We start from the raw sequence: 21,135 nt of genomic DNA on the forward strand, positions 1-21,135 counted from the left end.
GAGTCCATGTCTTTCTTACCTGTTCTGTTGTCAATGATGAACAGGTCCTTTTGTTTTCCCAGCAGTTGATACGTCAACACTGCATTGATACCCTTGTCATCATCCAAAGCTAGGATCGGTCCATTAAGGACAGTGAGAGGAGTCCCTGAATCAAACATGAAGAACTCAGAAAAAAAAAAAGGACATAATGTTGATAGACTGACTCTACCTCCCTCTTCCCTCTCCCTGATGGTCAACAATGAAGTATGAATGAATGAAATAGGGTGAGATCCTATGAAACAATAAAAGAGTGCCTGGTGTAACCTTGGCAGACTGAATCAAGACGCCCTTGGGAGAAGCCTTAAGCCCTGCTAAAACAAAACATACGTTCATCAGCCACATTAAAATGGGGGGAAAAATCAAGACATTTAGTGGGATGTTATCTTCGGGTCAAATTCTTGAGCTCCTGAGAGAGTATGTCAGTTAAGGACATCATGTGGTTCGCTGAGATATAAACATACATGAGGAATTATTTCAAGTATTTAAAATCATAATTTCACACTAGGTGAAAAAACTATATTTATGTGCAAATTACTTTAGAGATTATTTCATATTTCAGATACTTCAAACAGCAATTTGGCCAAGGAATAAGCCATCTGCTTGCATATTTCCTTCTCACAAGCATTTGGCCTAACAAAATAGTACCTGGTTTAATTACATTACAGCTGTGATAACTAAAACTGTGTGTGGGGGGGTGATCCTTTCAAATCAGATCACATATTAAAATCAACATTATGATCTGCGCTCCTCATTTGGAAGGTTTCTCCAAAAGCATGTTGCTATTTCAGGCATATTGGTTAACAGCAAGTTGGTCAAAACAGGAGCTGAGATGAAGGGTCCTTGGTGTTCTCTGAGCTTGTCTAGCGGTAATGATGTTAGCTAGTTTGGGTAATGAGACGTCTGCAAGAAAACGAGCAAGCTTAGAGAGGAGCAAGAACCCCTCATTTTAACCCTGAACTACAAATATTCTCCTTTACTGATTAAACTGAGAATATGAGGAAGCATGCTTATTCCCAATATGCAATTCAAATATCAGAAGCATGAATGCAACTGATATCTGAATGGATCAAAGAAGGAAATGTGTCTAGAATCAGCACACGAAACCTTGTCATTTTCACTGATGCTATTATAATTCAAGTAAGCTACAAAAGGTCATAACTTAGCTTTAAATAATCCCCCATTGCATCGTTTGGAAAAAAACCAAAACCTGCATTTTCTGAAGGGGAAAGAGAAGTAGGAGTATTTTAGAAATCACCTAATTCCAAGAACAGAAGCAGTAAAATAAATCCAGGGATGTATTTGACTTATTCAATTTCCCTTTCTGTTTCTTTCACTTTAAAAGCATTTTTTCTTTATACATAGTACAGTAATATCTCAGGAAATTTTCTCCCACTTCACTTTTTGTATCAGGAAGTCCACAAACTGCCCAGAAGTACAGTCATTATAGTCATAATAGAGGCATCCCATGGCTGGACCCGAATTTTTTTACATTTTTTACACTGGTTGTAAAGTGAACACGGTTGTTAAGCAAACACTATGGTTTTTAAACCAGTGCCATGGTTATTAAGCAAATCAACTTGGCAAACTTTTTTTTTTGGTCAAAAATTGGAAGTAAAAGACCAGAAACCAGAAAAAAAAATCATAAATCTTGATTATGTGGCTGCGGGAAACTAAAAACGGCTAGAAAGGTGAACCGGTTGCCAAGTGCCCCAAATAACTTCAAAAACTGGTCGCAAGTAGCTTTTAGAGGTACAACATAACTTCAAATGGTCATTAAGCAACTGGTTGTAAGTTGAGGACTACCTGTATGCTTTTGAAAACCCCTAAATCTTGCAATAGAGAGGGAAAAAAGGAGAATCTGTCATGCCCGTGTTGGAATCTGATTCCAAGGGGGAGGTCGAGCAGCTGACAGGGAGTGGGAGTGTGGCTCCGGCAGCTGTGGAAGAAACAGGGGAAGGGCACAGTCCGGCTGGGCATTCAGAGGAAGACCCAGGCCCACCCACTCTTCATCCTAGGGCGCGCAGGGGGGAACAGAGAAGGGAGCAATGTGAGTTGCGTGGCTTATGGGGGAGGAAAGGGCCCTGATTCCCTTCATTAGCTGCAGCTGGGAAAACATGATTTAAAAAGGGTGTTTGTGCGGGAAGCAAAGCGTGAATTATCTTTGTTTGTCAAGTCTTATCTGGGTTTTGGCATCCTCCCAACTGTGTGTGTTTTGTTATCTTTTGAAGTCTGCAATTCCTTATCCTGCCCTGTCTTGTTAAGTGCTGCAGCGTGGTTTGTGTTGGTTTTTATTGATAATTTTTATGTACTTTGGGTTCAGACTGAATTTCTTCCCTTTAAAAACTGTTCTTGGGAGAGTTTTTTCTTCAGCTGATGATAACTAGACATTGGGGGCCAAGTTGGAGGTATTAAAGGGACTTTACCTACTTTTGTGACTTTGTTGCTTTTCTGCCACGCCCCTTTGGGTCATCACAGAATCATTTTTAAAAACTGGAAAAGTTCCTGAAAAGTATGAAGGAGCAGTTTTCCTCCTCCTCATAACCATTTTATTTATGGTATGTGTCTTAAAATATTGTTAACAGAAAAACAGAACCTTTTATTAGTAGCGGGAAAGCACATGAGTGCTTGGAAGAGATTCTCTGCATGTCCTGAGATCTGGGCGGAGTGGCGGAAAGACCTACCTGGAGGGGAATTTTCTAGCACCTCAGCCTGGTAGGAACTCTGAGTGAAAAGAGGATGGTTATCATTTTCATCCGCTACTGTAATCACCAGCAAGTCAAAATCCTGAAGGTGTACCAAGAAAAAAAAGAAACAACGATTTAAAAGAAGGTTCGAAACAAGAAAGTCCAGTTGTCTTTTGAGAGAAAGCACTTTTGGGGCAACCATGACTTGGATAACTGAGAATCTCCATAGGCATTTAGCTATGCACTTTATGATGGACACCCTTTGAATGGTGTGGAGCGTGAACAGGTTTCCAGAAAAAACATTGCAGACTACAGGATTCAGGTGACCTTGAGGGCATAGATAATCATAAACATCCAAGTGGCCTCAATGGCTCTCAGAGAGGTTGCTAACAGCCAGATGACTGCAAGGAATATAAATCCTTCCATCCGTCAGCATTCAGTCAGAACTGAAGAAGCTTCTTGGATGAGAAGTGAAAAGTCTTCAAACAAAACAAGGAAGTCCAGTTGTCTTTTGAAAGAAAGCACTTTTGGGACAGCCATGACCTGGATGACTGAGAATCTCCATAGGCAATGATTTAAAACAACAACAAAAATTGACTTTGCCTTTAGAAGGAGCTTCTTCTCACAATTATTTTCAGAATTCATGTTAGTATTTCTGATTTGATTTCCTCTGTGCATATTTACCTCCTGCCCCAGCCCCCAAAACTTAGGGTAAAAAATATATACAAATTTCTATATAGTATTATCTGAACCTTCCACTCCAGAAATCCATTCAACTAAGTAAAGTGATAAAAAAAAACAACTTCTAAAAATATTTGATTTTGAGCTGGTTTGTCTTTCTCCATGAGAAGTTTGTTTCTGATCTATTTCCAAAACCAAGGTAAGATACACAAGGGCAGGGATGTTTGCAAGTTTTGCTTTTGGTGGAAGTTAAAAAGTTTAAAGTACTGAAACCCACCTGGCAGGTTTATTCACAGGGGGTGATTAGACCAGGGGTCTCCAACCTTGGTAATTTTAAGACTTGAGGACTTAAACTCCCAGAAGCTGGCTGAGGAATTCTGGGAATTGAAGTCCTCAAGTCTTAAGGTTGCCAAGGTTAATAGATAACAGATGAACAGAGTTGGAAGGGACCTTGTAGGTCATCTAGTCCAACCCCCCACCTAAGCAGGAGACCCTACACCATTTCTGACAAATGGCAGTCCAGTCTCTTCTTCAAAGCTTCCAGTGATGGCGCTCCCACAACTTCCGAGGGCAAGCTGTTCCATTGGTTGATTGTTCTCAGCGTCAGAAAGTTTCTCCTTATTTCCAGGTTAAATCTCTCCTTGTTCAGTTTCCATCCATTATTCCTTGTCTGGCCTTTAGGTACTTTGGAAAATAGCTTGACTTCTTCCTCTCTGTAGCAGCCCCTCAAATATTGGAAGACTGCTATCATGTCTCCCTTGGTCCTTCTCTTCACAAGACTAGCCATACCCAGTACTTGCAACTGTTCATTGTGTGTTTTAGCCTCCAGTCCTCTAATCATCCTGGTTGCTCTTCTCTGTACTTTTTCAAGAGCGTCAACATCTTTTTTATAGTGTGACGACCAAAACTGGATGCAGTATTCTAGGTGTGGTCTTGCTAAGGCTTTATAGGGTGGTATTAGTACCTCCCTTGATCTAGGAGACCCCTGGATTAGATATAATCTTGGAGACCTCTGGATTAGACAGTGGCCACAAAGATGCAAAGATGCCTGGTTCTTATGTGCAAAGCAACCTACATGGTTGCCACCTTAACCATACCCTATAGGCTATATACCCTATAGCCACCTTGACCATACCCATTATTTTGAATTTTTAAGTACCACTAAAAAAACAGAGAATCAGACAAGACACTAGATAGTGATGTAATTATCTATATCTATATCTATATCTATATCTATATCTATATCTATATCATCTATATCTATATCTATCTATCTATCTATCTATCTATCTATCTATCTATCTATCTATCTATCTATCTATCTATCTTATCTATATCTATCTTCTGATCTAAATATATTTATATTATATATATATATATATATATATATATATATATATACACACACACACACACACACACACACACACACACACACACATACATATGTATGGTATTCAGCTTTGTTCAGGTATTTTCCCACGTCATTATAGTTGTGCTTTTAAAGCTGTAGCAACGTTTCGGCAGAATCTCATCTGCCATCATCAGGCTTCTGTATTGTGTTTGTCAGACGAACTGAAACACTGAAACGGCTGTGAAAGTCTGACTCACAGACGAACATAATACAGAAGCCTGATGATGGCAGATGAGATTCTGCCGAAATGTTGCTACAGCTTTAAAAGCACAACTATAATGATGTGGGAAAATACCCGAACAAAGCTGAATGCCATACATGTAAGTACCCGCGAAAACTTAAGAAAACATACACACACACACGTTTCTGATGAGGAAGATCATGTCTACTCTCTGTCTCTCATTAAGTATTTGGGAAATTTGATTTCAGAATTACTGTCTCAGAAAATACCTAATTTTTATATGCCTATTTGTAACACAGTAGAATATATTTGTCTGTTATCTGATGCATCCATAGATGAAATCTAACATAAGGTTGTGGTTTCCCCCAAGAAACTTGTGGGGAACCGAATGATTAATGGATAACCTATAATGAAAAAGAAAGCTTGAGAACATGGTTAGAAATAGCTTAACCACGGATCCCCTAAGAAAGGAAATTAAACTTTGGGCTGCAGTCGTGTTTTATATGTAGTTCATTGATTTATCTTTTGGGGGAATATTATATCCAATGCTCTTGATAAATGCAACCTTGTTCAAAATTAGGAAAAGATATAGTCAGTAATTACCCTTCTTGCATTGCGTGCGTTTTCTGGATTGTCCTTCACTGTTATTGTCAGTCTGTATTCTGAGACTCGCTCCCTGTCCAATGGGCGATTTACATACACAATACCAGTCTGGGCAAGAGAAGAACAAAGCAAACACACAGAGAGAAAAACATCACATGAAACTATTTGACTTGCTTTGAACTGCTAAATGGATTTAATGCATGACCTCGTTAAAGGGTTAGAAGATTCCTTAAATCAGAAAATGTGTCCTTGAAGCAGCCATTCAGGCTGTATGAATTCATAGTAATGAATCAAATTATAGGAAATTTGCATTTTTCTGAACCTCTTGAGGACCATGTAACGATCAACACTCCTGCAATTAATTAACAGTTATTAAATTGATACAGGAGTGAGTTGTGTTTCCTTTTAGACTGGATGGAGCATCTAGCACCCACTAGCTCTGAGCTTTAGCACAGCATGCCACATTGACTAAGTCAGTTATAGCTTCTCGATGATTTGCAGGAAAATAAACCAAATTTAGTTACTGTATGTTCACGATAGAAGAGAAGAAAACCAGGGACGTTTCGATATTGAAGAACAGCTACAGGTAAGATCTATGCATAACTATTATGATCTGAAATACAGACAGTGCTCGAGTTATGTTTACTCAGTCAGAAACTGTTCAAAATTACAATGGCACTGAATGGGGCTGGGGTAGAGGGATTTAAAATTGGTCCTCAGAGTTCTGACCAGCATACATTCCCAGGGTTGCATAGCTGTGATTTCAGGGGTGGGATTCTACCAGTTGGCACCTATTCTCTAGAACCGGTTGTTAACATTCTAAGCAGTTCGGAGAACCGGTTGTTAGAAGAAATTACTGGCCTAATCCTGTAAAGAAAGCAGGAAGGAAACATTCTGGTGTTGCTTACAGAAACTGCCTCTCCATTAACCCTTATTACATTCTTGGCAGGACTAGACTTCCTGTCTCTGGAACGTCTCTGGAGTTTTTTCCCCCTCCTTTGCTGGTACTTTGCTTGTGTGGAGTGACCATTCAAAGTTACAATGGCACTGAAAAAGTGACTTATGACCATTTTTCACACTTACGACTGTTGCAGCATCCCCACAGTCATGAGAGGCCAGGCGAGGAGATGCGTGCCTCGATGTGAGTGATATTGAGTTGGCCACGCCCAGCCAATAACATGACTACCAATCCATGTCCACCCAGTCACATGACCACCAAGCCACGCCCACCACTTCAGCCACACGCACAGAACCGGTTGTTAAAAAATTTGAATCCCACCCCTGTGTGATTTCCTATGGTCTCTGCTGTCTTCCAAAAACAAAATCAATGGGAAAGCTGGCAGGAAGTTGTAAGTAAAAAAATGCAACTCCTTCCCCAAAGAAAATAACTAGGAATCTAGAATAGTTTGCCTCTGAGAAAAGATTATACTTGAAGGGAAGGCAAGTAGGGGGGAGATGGGGTAGAGGGGTATAAAACCATGTGTGTTGTGTTAATTGTGGACTGAAAATTACTTTTCTTCTCTTTTGCATAGTTCGAACTTGGACTCACTTGTTAAAAGAACATGCAGGGGTATTGGAGATTGATAAAATACTTCTTTACACAGACAACAAAAGTAGTGGGATTCAAATATTTTTGCCACCGGTTTGGTAGGCGTGGCTTGGTGGGCGCGCTTTGCGCGCATGCACACACTTTGCATGCACGTGCACACCAAATGCACACTTTGCACAGGTGCAGAGGTGTTTGCGCAGGTGCAGAGGTGTTCTAACTCACCTCCTGCAAGCCTGCACTCTCCCGGTCGCTTCAGCAGCTGCCGTGCAGCACTCTTCTGTGCCGCGCAAAGCAGCTGTGCTTCAAATTCAGAGGATAAAGGTGAGTATGGGAGCCTGGGTGGGTGGGTGGGCCCAACAGCAGAGCGGTGGAGAAAACCGCCTCGGTCTCCACTGCTCATTGCTGCTACCAGATCGCCAGAACCGTGCCGAACCGGTAGAATACCCCCACTGGACAACATATTTACAGTAAATACCAGCCGCTAGAGTGCAAATGTGGAAGACAGCTACAGTATCGTTCATCAATCAATGGGTGCCTCCAGAAAGGATATAATTGTAATATTGAACTGAACTCTGCATTGATCGCTCAACATTGCTGCAATCACGAGATAGTTTGGTCAATGCAGAACCCCCATCTTGAAGCAATGAGTCTTATTGCAAAACGCTGCAATATTGCTTTGCACAAAGTGATCTGCTTGCTGGAGATAATAGCTGGCTTGCTCAACTTCCCAATTCCTGAAATCCAGCCATGGCAGGGAGATGACATAACTGTGCCAAGGGTCTCAGATATGGACTTGTCCTACCGAAGGTACTACCATGATGAACCTCTATGTGAAATTTATAGTTAGGCATAGGGGCTCCATTGTTTTCACTCCAGTTGCCATAGGTTTATTAAAGAGTATTTATGTAGCCTGAATGCATGTGGTATAGTGGATTAGGGAGACTCAAGTTCTGATTCTCCTTTAGCCATGGAGGACATCTAGGTGATTTTCTCTTAGCTGTAGACTAGGAGTTTGAAAAAAAATCTGTTTACAAAGCTACCCTGGACCACAATCAGATACTATTGTTCTGACCCAGGCTTCATCAAATGTAATTAAGCACAAACTTGTTTTAAAAGCAAAACCTATTTTATTGCAACACTTGGAATTGCTTTCATTCCCAGCCAGAACTAATCTTAAACAGTTCCCCAAGATAAGCACACGCCTTTCAGTGCTGTGGAATGCTGCCAAAACCAGAAGTATCCAATTAATGATAACAGAAACCAACCTAAGAACCAGAAAAAACCAATCAGAGTATACAGAGCTTCAAGGAGGACTTGGAATCTATTGAATTACTTTGCTTCCTGCAAAGCTCTTCGTCATTGAGGACTGACTTTTATCCCTTATGGAGGGGCAATCACCTCCCAGTCTTACTCCTGAGTGGCCCCTTTTGTTTCAGCTGCTCTCGCCTTCTAGCAGCTCTGCGCACATGCGCACTGGGAACAGGCTCCCCTTGTTCCTCTGCCTCACTGCTGCCAGACTCCAAAGGCTCCAAAGGCAGCACCCACTCCCAGATGGTCCTGGCACCATCCCTGTATCGGACTCAGAACCCTCATCCAAGTCCTCACCAGACTCCTGGACTGGTCCCCTTTTGTCCTCACTGTCTGATTCTGCTGCCATCTGCACCGGCTGCTGGCAAACCACAACAACTATGGGCCATAAACTTTACTGAAGAACCATTATTTTGCAACGAATTAATATTAAAATATTACTTATTTACTTTCGATCAAGTTAAAACCTCCAACTGTCACTCCAATTTATTCCAGAACGTTTGATGCAGGAGGCCACCAGACAGGTATGTATATAAAAGGCCTCTAAGACTTACCGTGCTATTGATGTAAAAGGCATTGTCTCTATTCCCTGCTGTGATGCTAAATGTTAAAAGAGCGTTCCTGCCACTGTCCACATCCTTGGCAAGGATGCGGGTCACGAAGCTGGAGATGGGAGCAATTTCACTGATGGTGAGATTCGTTGGTAGATTCAGGAGAATGGGGTCATTATCATTAACGTCCAAAACATTCAATCCCACCATGACCTAAAACACAGGGAAAGGGCACATGAGAAGAGCAGCGAAAAGGCCATTGTTACAAAGAACACCCACTCTGTGGCTAGGACAAACTCCTTCTCTATTTCTCCACATGGCATCATAAAGACAAGAATACAGGTAGCTCTTATGACTTATGTCTGGTTTCTTAGAAACTATGGTGCCCCCTCCCCCAAATGTACTTCTGACCCAGATTCCAAGTTCTGATGACTGCCCCCCCATCACATTGCTGCTTTTTGAGCACTCAGTAACTGGCCCTCACTTGCAACTCTTTGCAGCATCCTCTGGTGTATGTTTTACAATGATTTTTGTTGAAAACCAGCGTTCAGTTCTGGTTTCCAGCCAAAACTGCCCATTCTGAACGACGACAGTGTTCATTTCAGGTAGGACAGCACTCCAGAGGGTTAACATCATTGCTCAGAGGATCACTGGCTGCCCTCTCCCCTCTTTATAAACTTTATATAGCTTTATAACTCCCACTGCCTTAAGAAAGTTCAAAACATTCTCAAAGATCCATCTCATCCTGGGCACCCTTTGTTTGAACTATTACCAGATGGTACAGAATAATAAAAACAAGGACAAATAGACTGAAAAATAGCTTCTATCCCAAGGGCAGTAGCTCTGCTGAATTCTACTGTATAGTGCAGTGTAGGTGAGGTGTCAGGGTTTCCAATTCAATGTGTGGAGTGTGAAGGATGTGTGTTCGTGTTTATTTTCATGGTCATGATGTGCACCAAAGATGGTGCTTGATTTCGTTGTACGAGATGCAATGACACTAAACTAAACTAAACTAAACTAATTTGCTTAAAGACTGACACAAGAAAGGTAATAAAATCAATGGTGGTCAGGTGATTGACCTACTCACTAGTTATAATCACAATTCCAGGCTCAACTACTTTAATCCCTTTTGTTTTTTTACCATCTACAATTCAGTACATATTCTCAGAGGGACATTTTATCGCCTGACCCTAAGCCACTACGACTTACCGTAGAGCTGAGAGAAGGCACCCCTCTGTCCCTGGCCTCGATGGTGAGATTATAAAAAGCAATGTTCTCTCGGTCAAGCTCAGCGTCCTTTCTCACACGTAGCTCCCCTTCCACAGGTGAGATCACAAATTCTCCTGCAAGACAGACAGAGCCATGTTATAGGAAGAAAAGCTCAAATAATAACAATAATAGTAAGAAAGCTACATTAATTTTATAGGCTGAGGGTCTGGAGACCTGTTGGGGACATTTTTATTTGTGGTTGGACAGGAGAGCCTCTTATGACTCTACAGACAGAGGTTTGGCACTCCAAGCACTCTAGAACAGGGGTCTCCAACCTTGGCAACTTTAAGATTTGTGGACTTCAACTCCCAGAATTCCTCAGCCAGCAGCTGGCTGAGGAATTCTGTGAGTTGAAGTCTATAAGTCTTAAAGTTGCCAAGGTTGGAGACCCCTGCCCTAGAAAGCTTCATGTTTCTTAGGGAAATGGGAACATATATTGGGAACATAATCACCCAAAATGCTCCACTGTAGAGATTTTATTTTTATTATTCAATTTATAATAGAATATTGTATTGTTTATTCTATTTCTCTTCAACTTCTACATTATCTGTAGAGATAGTAATCTATCAGAATGTAAGTGTACACACTATTAACCAGCAAGCTTCAGATTCCAACTGATGTGATAGATTAACCCTATGGATGCATTCAGTGGGAATATTTTTCAATTAAGACTGTATACACTTGCAACCTTAATGTATTAATATATTTCAGCCTTTCAAGCAGAGGTGGTATTCAGCAGGTTCTGACCAGTTCTGGAGAACCGGTAGCGGAAATTTTGAGTAGTTCAGCAAATAGCACCTCTGACTTGAGATTTTACAGTACCCTTCCCCTGCCACGCCCACCAAGCCACGCCCACAGAACCGGTAGTAAAAAAAAAATTGAATCCCACCATTGCTTTCAAGCTTTCCAAATGGGTTAAAATTCAATGATCATCATTTCCAACTGGCTAGGAAGAACAGGAATTGAAACTGAACACATTTAGGAGACAATTAAATTGAACCACACAATATGATCTCATTAAATAAGAACAACAACTGGAAAGCAGTCCTTGTTCAGGCTCATATCTCATCAGATATTTCTGGCAGTTCATAATACAAGAGGAAAGGCCTCTGTTTGTTTCATTAGAGATACGCCACTTTTAAACATGGAAGTTTAATTTAGGGTTAAACTTTAACTTTAACAATTTAACTTTAACTTTAGAAGTTAAATTTAGGGTTGTCTCTACAGCAAGGTTTCCCAACCTTGGCAATTTTAAGACATGCGGACTTCAACTACCAAAATTCTGGCTGGGGAATTCTGGGAATTAAAGTCCATGTGTCTTAAAGTTGCCAAGGTTGGGAAATTCTGATTTACACTGTGTAGCAAAATAGAAATGTATGAATTTATCTTATTCATAAAAGTCACATATTCAAAAAACACTGTACAAGTTAAAATGTGCCCCCCCCCCAGTTCAAACAATTAGTAACAAAAAGGAAGTAATGTTTTCCCTTAAACTCCTTTTCCATATAATTCAGAAAGTGATGACCTTCTGTCATCTTTTCACCACTGTAGTAAGAAACCATAAACCACAAATACAACTGTTTTTCTTGACACGTTGATACTTTTCCACTCACCACTGGTTCTTGTTCTTTATTCCTTTTACATTCTGTTTAAAAAATAATATTTTTGGTATGGTATTTTTTATTTGTATTGTAAACTCCAGAGAGTCACATCAGATTTGGGCACTGCTTAAATTGAACAAGGGAAGGTAACCATAGCAAAACACGACTAGAAACCTTGACAAGAAACTACAGGGGCACAATTGACCGGAAGAATAGAAATGAAATAAATTAAAGATTAATTAAATTAAGAAAATTTAAAAAAAAATGAAGAAAAGGAGTTGCTGCATGACACCTGGTGATTGCTCAGATTTTTCTCCCTGTGGGAGCACTCATCCATTGAAAAGCTCATTATTCCTGAAATTTAGCAGGTGGGTTTTTATGCTGTTTTACAGTATGTTGAAAATTTACCTCTTCATCCACATTTTCCTGTTATAATTTTTTTTTTTGGGGAAAAATCCCATCCTGTACCTTTTTAATGAATGTGTTTTCTTGTTGTTTTTAATATTGTTTTTAATATATTTTAAGGTTTGTTTTATTATGCTTTTTATTATGCTTGTGCTTATGGTGCTTATGCTTATCCTTATGCTTATCCTTATGCTGATTATTATTATTATTATTATTATTATTATTATTATTATTATTATTATTATTATTATTATTATTATTATTATTATTATTATTATTATAAATGTATATTCTGTCTGACAACCAGAAATTCTAGCTGGTTTGATGCAAATATGCCCTTACTAATTTCTAAATGGAAGATACATTGACAGTTTGAAATAAAATAATAAAAATGTAGATATTAAAATATCAGACAAGGTCTAAAAATCTGAACTAGTTATTTACCTAACTGCTAGATTAAAAATATGCAAGATAGTTAAATACCGAGCAACTAAAATAAGTAAAGGTTTCCCTGTCTAATTGTTTCTGACTCTAGGGGGCAATGCTCATTTCCGTTTCTCGGGCAACAAGTGTTCTCTGAAGACATTTTCTGTGGTCAGGTGGCCAGCACGGCTATATGTCAAAGGCACACTCCAGTTACCACACTGGAGCTGAGGGATAGGGAGGTGAGTCGGAGGAAGGCGGAGTGATGTCACCTGGCAACCAGACCGTACCAAGATTGGACCATGTGACTGATTGTTTTGAGAATGTGGGAAAACTTTTATGTGTCAGGATTCCGGCAGTTACCCCAATTAAATCATGAGTCACAAGCCAAGCTTCCAAAACTTCAAAAGGATTTATTGGGAGTTAACATGTCCGGCACTGCCTGGGTGTAGCCAACTCTAAGACACATCATTCATTGTCACTGTTGATCCTGGCTTTCCCCCAACCCCTGGGTTTATCATAATTCATATTCTCCATTGAGACACATCCATAGCCAAGAGTCATCAATCATGTTCTCCAGTTAAGATATTTGTGAGGCAAAAACTTCAGTCACCTAGTTACCATCTTTGAAAACTATTTATGGAATGCACTTTTGATTTCTAAGCTGCTGCACTGCTCTTTCAAACCCCTTTCTCCCCCTCCCTTTCTGTTGGCAACTCTAAAAAGACCATAGAAATATGAGTTGACATTATGTTTAATTAGGTGAAAACTGTGGAAGTCTTCAGAGTCGGTTTCCACCAGATCTGTGCCAATATACAGTATTTCCAGCAAAGCTATTCTTTGAGGAATCTACTTGCTTTGGAGTTTTGCTTGATCATGAATTATTACTTGGAACCCTGACACATGTGGTAACTATTTTTTTTCCCCTAACATGATTATGTTTCTCAATAGCCTGGCGAAGAGTGAGCATCTACTTTGACATCTCCGCCTGAGATGACCTCCAAAATCCCTTCCAACTCTGTTATTCTATGAAATGTAGAACCATACTGTCCTAGAAGCTTTGTGTACAGGTACTTCACGTATTCCTTTTAATCAGAAACTTGCCAAACAGTGTACACTTCCTCTTGTTGCCTTTCCCCTTGTGTAGGAAACAATAATGACAGGCTTCCCATCATCAGGCACTAACGCACTCTTCACACACAAGTTTGCACAACTTTCACAATCATACCCACATTTTAACATTTCTCCAGTTGCATCATCTACCTCTGCAACCTTACAATTTTTCAGCGTTCTCACAGCATTTAGGATTTCTTTTTATTGTTTTTTGGGGGGGGGCATTGACATTTGTGGCGCTTGCTTAAAATTCTCTTAGATATATCGCTATTATTTTTTATGAATCGCAAAAATCCCAGCTTTCCTCTTATCTAGTTTCGTCTCCAATTATTTCTTTCTGATTTTAATTAAAAAGAGCTTATAGCACAGCATACACAAGACATGCAAATCTAGATTATGATATATGTTCATCTCTCTCTTTTGAAAAGTCCATTAACGGTATTCTGCATTTTTTAATTATTATATTATTATTTAATGTAATATAACGATTTATTTTCAGGAAGAATATAGTATTATCTATGATTGAAGAGATAATTACTGAGGTTGTGCAATTATTGCTCCATATAACACCCCATATTATTTCATCATTTTTTTAAAATTCTACTTACTTTGTTGAAGGCATTGTGCTTAGTTCAAAAACATTTTTAATTGCCAACAAGAGTTTCTGTATACACAGTCTTTCTCTGATTACACTCTTTACCACTATTTTTTTATTTCTACTGTATACAACTCTTGTTTTGTTTGTTTTGGGGGTTGTTGTTTTTTTTTGGTTTGTTTTGCAGCAAACATTCTCTGTGTATTTTTTTTCTCACCCACAGTTTCTTTCACTTCATGTTTTCTATAAGTTATATATAATTCTGTTTCAAGTAAGTCTTTCCTTATGATCATGTGCTATTTCTGTGGGGAGATTAACCTATATTCCAATTTGATCTTTCTGCTTAACTTTTGAGTATGGATCCAAGGCCTAAATCCACAAAGAAATACACCAATGTTGATTGGAAGTTGGACAAATTATTCTCAGATGTCCAAAAAAGACTAAAAAAGAAAAAAAACCATTCTTATTGTATCTCAGAAAACTGTATCTTATGTTTTTTCTCCTCCCTACAGTAATTATTAGGGCCATAAATGTAATCTGTTATTAACTCTAACTACGAAACTTCCTCTTTCCTCTAAGAGTTTGCTCAATAATCTAGACTGTTGCAAGAGCTTTGTTATGATGTTTTTCTGGCACCAAGCATAAGCTGTACTTTAAAAGGAGTTCCTATTTATTTAAATTTCCTTCATGTTCAGGATAGGGTAGAGAGCACAGGAATATTTAAAGAAACAGCCAGATTAATAGACAGAGATACATATTACAGAAATATTGTGACACAATTTAAGCACTGAAAAAATTTACACTGATCAACTTCAAAGAGACTGTCCTTCCTCAAATCTTTTTTTTTTAAAAAGCACTGTTGTTTTAACTTCAGAAGAGGGTACTTTTCTTTGATCAGAAAGACACTTTAATCCTTTTGAAGGCAAGCTTGACATTCCTTCAAAAACACTTGGTGAGCTTGCAAAAGAACCTTCTAATATGGCAAGCACAAAAAGTTTGCAATGCTTCCTCTCATCACGGATGTTTCCTATGACAGGATTTCCTGATATACACACTCCTATTTCTCAGAAGAGGCCCCTGATAATATGGTTTTGAATTGCTGTCTTCACTATCCTGACATGCATTTCTCTCTTTCCTTCTTCTAAGGAAAAGATTGTTCATTTTTAAGTAACCTGTCCCTTGCATTCCTGCTTAATGTCTAGCACTGATTTCAGAGTGTTTAAACCAGAATGAGTAAAGGTAGCATACCGCTATAACTTAAAATCTATTAGAAAAGTTGATTATACATTATACACACACACACACACAGCATACATGCACACTTACATAGAGTGGTGCTTAAAAGTTTGTAAACCTTTTTGAACTTTCAATGTTCTGCATAAATATGTCCTAAAATATGATTCTCCACATGTGCTAAAACTAGCTCAAGAGAATCCAATTAAAGAAATGAGTCAAAAACATTAAACTGGTTCATTTATTTCTTGAGGGAAGTGATCCAAAACATTTGAGTGTGGCAAAAATATGTGGCCCTCTAGGGTTATTAGTTGATTTGAAGGAGAAATGAGAGTCTGTTGTTTCAGTCTAGGACTGATAGTGAGAGGTGAGTGTGCCTTATTTAAAGAACAGAATTCTGGGTTTTCACTATCAAAGTCGTAGTGTCACAACACAGATATGTGGAAGTACGTTGTGGCTTGAACAAAGTAGATTTTTGTGGATTCTAAAAAAACAATAATTGATGCTTACCAGGATGGAAAAGGTTACAAAACCATTTCCAAAGAGTCTGCATTTTACCAAATCCATTATCAGGCAGTTAATGTGTACATGAAGGCAATTTATTGTTATCTTCCCCAGGAGTGCTCGATCAACCAAGATCACACAAAGGCCTTCTAGTTCAGGAGGTCTCAAAGAACATCAAGGTAATGTCTGAGGAAGTAAAGGCCTCTATTGCATTTATGAATGTCATGAGACAGTGGTAGTATGCTACTGGTTCGCACCGGTTTGACTGAACCGGTAGTTTAAAAAAAGCCTCCCACAACCAACAGCAACAGAGTGGTCAATGCCTGGAACCCTCTACCTCAGGGGTCCCCAACCACCGGGCCGCGGACCGGTACTGGTCCGTGGAACATTTCCTACCGGGCCGCCGGTTTGCTGGGCGCCGCCATCTTGTTTGACGAGAAAGTGCTTCCGGGTGAGCTTTTCTGGTTGGAAAGCGGCGTTTGGGTCCTGAAGGACTCCTTGCGCCTTAGTTTCATCGAAGTGGGGGGGCTTCGAACGAAACTAAGGTGTGAGGATTCTTTCAGCACCCAAGGCAAGGCGAGCCGAGCGACCGTCCCGAAGCCCATCAACAAAGGTACAAAGGAGGCGTTGAAGGTGGCGGGGAGAAGCGGGGGACAGCTGGCTGGCCAGTCACTCAGCTTGCCTTGCCTTGTCATGCGTGCTGATGCTGGTACCGGGCCGCGGATCATTTTGTGATGCTGGTACCGGGCCGTGGCACAAAAAAGGTTGGGGGCCACTGCTCTACCTGACTCTATGGTTTCTTCCCCAAACCCCAAAAACTTTAATCTTAGACTGTCTACTGTTGACCTCACCCCATTCCTAAGAGGTCTGTATGGGGTGTGCATTGCCTGTCCTAATGTCCCCTTTTATTAGTACCCATTTCATGTTAATTGTAATAATGTTTATCTGTTATCTAATACGTGCTTGACAAATAAAATAAATAAAAAATAAAATAAATCAGCTGAGAGGAGGAAAAAAAAGCCTCTGAGGATCAGGTGAGAGGAGAAAGAAAAGGGCAGCATCAGCCCTCCCGCCCACCCCACAAACTTTTAGGCAATATATTCAAAACTATAAAAATGCTTTGAAGCCCAGAAAGATATTTCTTGTCCATTTTTGATGCAAAATCTGCCTAAAGCAGGGGTGTCCAACTTGTAGCAACTTTAAGACTTGTGGACTTCAACTCCCAGAATTCCTCAGCCAGCTTTGCTGGCTGAGAGTCTGGGAGTTAATCAAGTCTTAAAGCTGGAAGGTGAACACCTAGCCTAAGTATAAGCAAACAGGAAAACATTAGCAGTTTTGTGATTTACTAGTTCTTCTAAAATAAGTGAATTATTGTTATTGGTATTACATTGAGCAACCAATCATTAAAGTGAAACTCAGGCAACATAAGGATGATTTTCACTGATGTTGAAAGTGGATTTCCATTTATATTAGATTGTAAACTTCAGGAATAAGAGCGAAAGATGAGTTGCAAAAACTTTTGGCTTCAACTTTAGGAATAGTAGCAACTGAATGACTCCTCTCCAATTATATTCTTCAATAAGAAATTCTGTTGTCACCAAACTAGATCCTGAAAGCCCAAAATCTTCCCACAATTGAGGGAGATCTGTTTTGCAGATCCCTTGTACTGTCCAAATCATCATTAGTTAAAATAGAATGTGAAGATATATTTAAGATTCAAAGATTCCTACAATCAAAGAATTGGGAAAAAAAACCCTAATTCAGCTCAATAGTATCAATTTTTATTTCCATTTTTGAATGGCAGAATGATCCTTTTCTACATATGCAGAAGCTTGCTTTTAATAAGCATTGCTATTTGCTTAGGGAAGTAAAGAAACAAGGCAGACATAAAATGTCAGATCCTTGGCTTGCATTATTAACTGTAGGATAACTATTCTTTTCCACAGTGCATTTCTGGATGAAGTCAAAATGGTAGCCAACAGAGTTTTGGTGTCAGTGTTCCAACCAAACTCTCCATTCCAATTCAGCACTCAGAGACAAAGTCTGTCCAAGTAAGAATTTAGTAGAGAAGTCATATTGGCACATCTGGGGAAAACCCAAATCTGAATTCCCACGTTTTCCCCTGCTACGCTAAAACTCATACCCAGAATACTCATACCACTAATACTCATACTCATACTGATGACCCTCAAGTCACACTCTCCAATCCACTTCCATTCTTAACTCCCGCCAAGTCCAGTCACTCCCCTGCAAACTCCAGCGACTTGACCTTGAGCTCTGGTGAAAGAATGTTGTTGTGGCTATCCTCCCTTCTCACTTCACACTCATTCCCACAGTTACCCGTCCTCCTTTGTGGCAGCCCCAAATCTGTTACAAGATGGATCCGGGGCTGACATTTGGTTCTGCTTCTTTTTCATTTCCGTCACTTACCAAGAGGATCTCCAGCAATGATGCTGTACTCAACTTGCCCGCTGGGTCCTGAGTCCCCATCATGAGCTAGAAAAGTCCACACTCTGGGACCAGGTTGTCCTTCTGTGATATCAAAGGGCCCTTCATAAGATCGAGGGAACGTTGGTTGATTGTCATTGATGTCATTCAAATTTATCAACACCTGAGATTAACACAGAAAGGCACAGAGGTGTTCTAAAATGCTTCAACAGCAAGTATAAACGTTGACTTGGGATATCTACTTTATGAAAACAATAAAGGCTATAACTACTACAGTAAAAGTAATCATCTTTCACACAGCTGCCAGAAAACTGTTTGCAATCTATTCATTTTATATCAATAATGCTTTGGATGTTGCTTTTGTTTGCATCAATAATCCCAAAGTGTCCCAATATTTTTCACAGAGAAACAGATAATAAAGAAGGCTGAAGCAACAACCTTATTCCTTTTTGACTTTTTGGGGTAGACCAAGAAAGATAACTGAGATCTAAACTTCAGCATTCTACAATAACCAGCAAATTGTGCTTCTTGATAAATTAAAATGATGTGAAGGTTTGACAGGATAAGCTCTGATCAAATCCAGCTTAGATGCTGTCTTTTCAAAGGTTGTGTTAGCTACTGTATTATGAATGTTACCTAGCATTTGCTATACCATTACGCTGCAATCAAATTAAATCAGGAAGCAATCATGGTGAACAAGAACTTAAAATCATCTTTGGATTCTGTGTTCAAAGGCAAGGATCAGGAAATGGTTACATTGCACAATGCCGAAAATATCTATCTGCCATTCTATTATAACAGAATTTCAATATATTGATGATTAGAAATATTATAGTTCCATGTCAGATGCTGCAACTGACTAGAAGTAGTTGAAAATAAATGAACAACTTGCAGATATCATTGTTGAAAAGGGTCTGAGCTTTTATTAACTGTTTAATTGTGAAGAGAGATTGTTGCCTTGCTGAATTTTAACTCATTTGTAATATTTCTCTCTTTTGCGTTGTCTTTCCAATGGAGCTCCCCCTTTCTCTTGCTTCATTTTCCATCTCTCTTTTCCTCTCTTCCTTGTCCAGCTTCTTGTTCTGCTAACCCCATTTCTTTCTTATTTTTGTTTTTGTGCTTGTGTTGATTCTGTTCTTTCTGCTGGAAATTAGGAATGTTTGGGAGTGTTTTTGGGTATACCCAGCCTTGTATTTTTCTCCATGTTAAAAAGATGGAGAAACTGGGTATTGCACAGGGTTTTTGACAACTTTGAAAACAAATATTTCCTCCCTTTGGCTAAATATGGTATCTGTCTGCAGAAATAATTTTAAACCTTATTTATTGATTTAGAAATTAACCACTAGAGCATGGAAGAATTCCCATGGTGACAAGTTTTAATGCTAGATTATATTCTACTAAGAGTTGAGGAAATGTAAAAATCCATGTCTTGAGAAGGTTTTTTTTACAACTATCTTTTAATGAGGAAAATTTTGTCCCAACTCTGAATACCTCCTCTTAACGAATTTTTCCAAGATATTATTCCATAGATTATTACCAACATGCCTCCACAACCGTAGATGGGACAATAAATCTCACAGGTAAAGACTGTGATATGAAGTCAACCAATAATTGAACTATAGACAGAAAGAAAACTAAAGTTCTGATTCTATGTTCATGAGTACTACTTGTTAAATCTGTCAGGTATAGTAGGAGGCTTTTTCAATTACTCCTTGTGACAATTGAATGTAATGGTTCCCGTCTGTTTGTTTTTGATTATTTCTTACTTTTCACCAGCTCTGGCTGCTGTATTTTGGTGAAATATAAACTGTACATTTTATGGATACAAATGTATGTAAATTCAGAATTGTACCAGTGCAGCCGTTGTAACATATCAACAGGGACAACACGAGAGAAAAATGTAGCCAGATCACAACTTTCATCAATCCTAGAAGGATTAATAAAGAAATGCCAAAAAAGAAAAGTGAAGAAAGACCGATTGAACGCAGTTCAATTATTTTTTTCCATCTTTCAAATTAAATCTGCCCTGGGGACAAATAAGAAGCAAGCTTTTCCTCTGGAAACTGTTCATGGAATTTCCTTCCATTCTGTAAACCATTGAAATAATAGTTGCTCTGAGTCATTTTTTTATAGCTTAGAAAGATTATATTTACTTGGAGATCAAGATCTTCTTGTTCACAGTATAGGCAAGCATGGATTCGTTCTTATTCTGTGATCCTAGCTTTTAAAAAATGGAAGTACATCCCTGTAACGGTAGTGATGTTGCTACTGGTAGTGACAACAATAGTTAGTGGTAGTTATTAGCTGGTTGTTTTTAAGGGAATGTGCTTGCTTGCCCTGCCTACAAATTTCATTTCCTTCTCAGAAGAGAAACATACCATTGTAGTAGATGTGAGACGGCGTGATGGAATCGGACACTGGTCTGTGGCTGTGATTAATAGTGTATAACGCCCATGGCTGATTTCATAATCCAATTCTTTCATGGTACGTATTTGTCCCTGAAATGACAGCCCAAAATTTAAAAACTTTTAATT

General features: G+C 39.2%; 1 protein-coding gene across 1 annotated transcript in view; it reads right to left on the reverse strand.

Annotated features, from left to right (window-relative positions):
* Positions 1 to 21,135, reverse strand: part of CDH23 (cadherin related 23) — a 564,480-nt gene that overhangs the window by 44,109 nt on the left and 499,236 nt on the right. Inside the window, exons 39-45 of the mRNA XM_087964088.1 lie at positions 20,980 to 21,099; positions 18,584 to 18,764; positions 10,220 to 10,353; positions 9,014 to 9,223; positions 5,603 to 5,710; positions 2,721 to 2,823; positions 20 to 145 (exon numbers count right to left, since the gene is read on the reverse strand). Coding sequence (XP_087820214.1) covers positions 20 to 145; positions 2,721 to 2,823; positions 5,603 to 5,710; positions 9,014 to 9,223; positions 10,220 to 10,353; positions 18,584 to 18,764; positions 20,980 to 21,099 — 982 coding nt within the window. The remainder of the gene's footprint in view (positions 1 to 19; positions 146 to 2,720; positions 2,824 to 5,602; positions 5,711 to 9,013; positions 9,224 to 10,219; positions 10,354 to 18,583; positions 18,765 to 20,979; positions 21,100 to 21,135) is intronic.

Source organism: Notechis scutatus, chromosome 4 (assembly GCF_049901735.1).
Source record: "Notechis scutatus isolate UNSWTSFEM ecotype Mainland chromosome 4, rNotScu1.2, whole genome shotgun sequence".
Classification (NCBI taxonomy): domain Eukaryota; kingdom Metazoa; phylum Chordata; class Lepidosauria; order Squamata; family Elapidae; genus Notechis; species Notechis scutatus.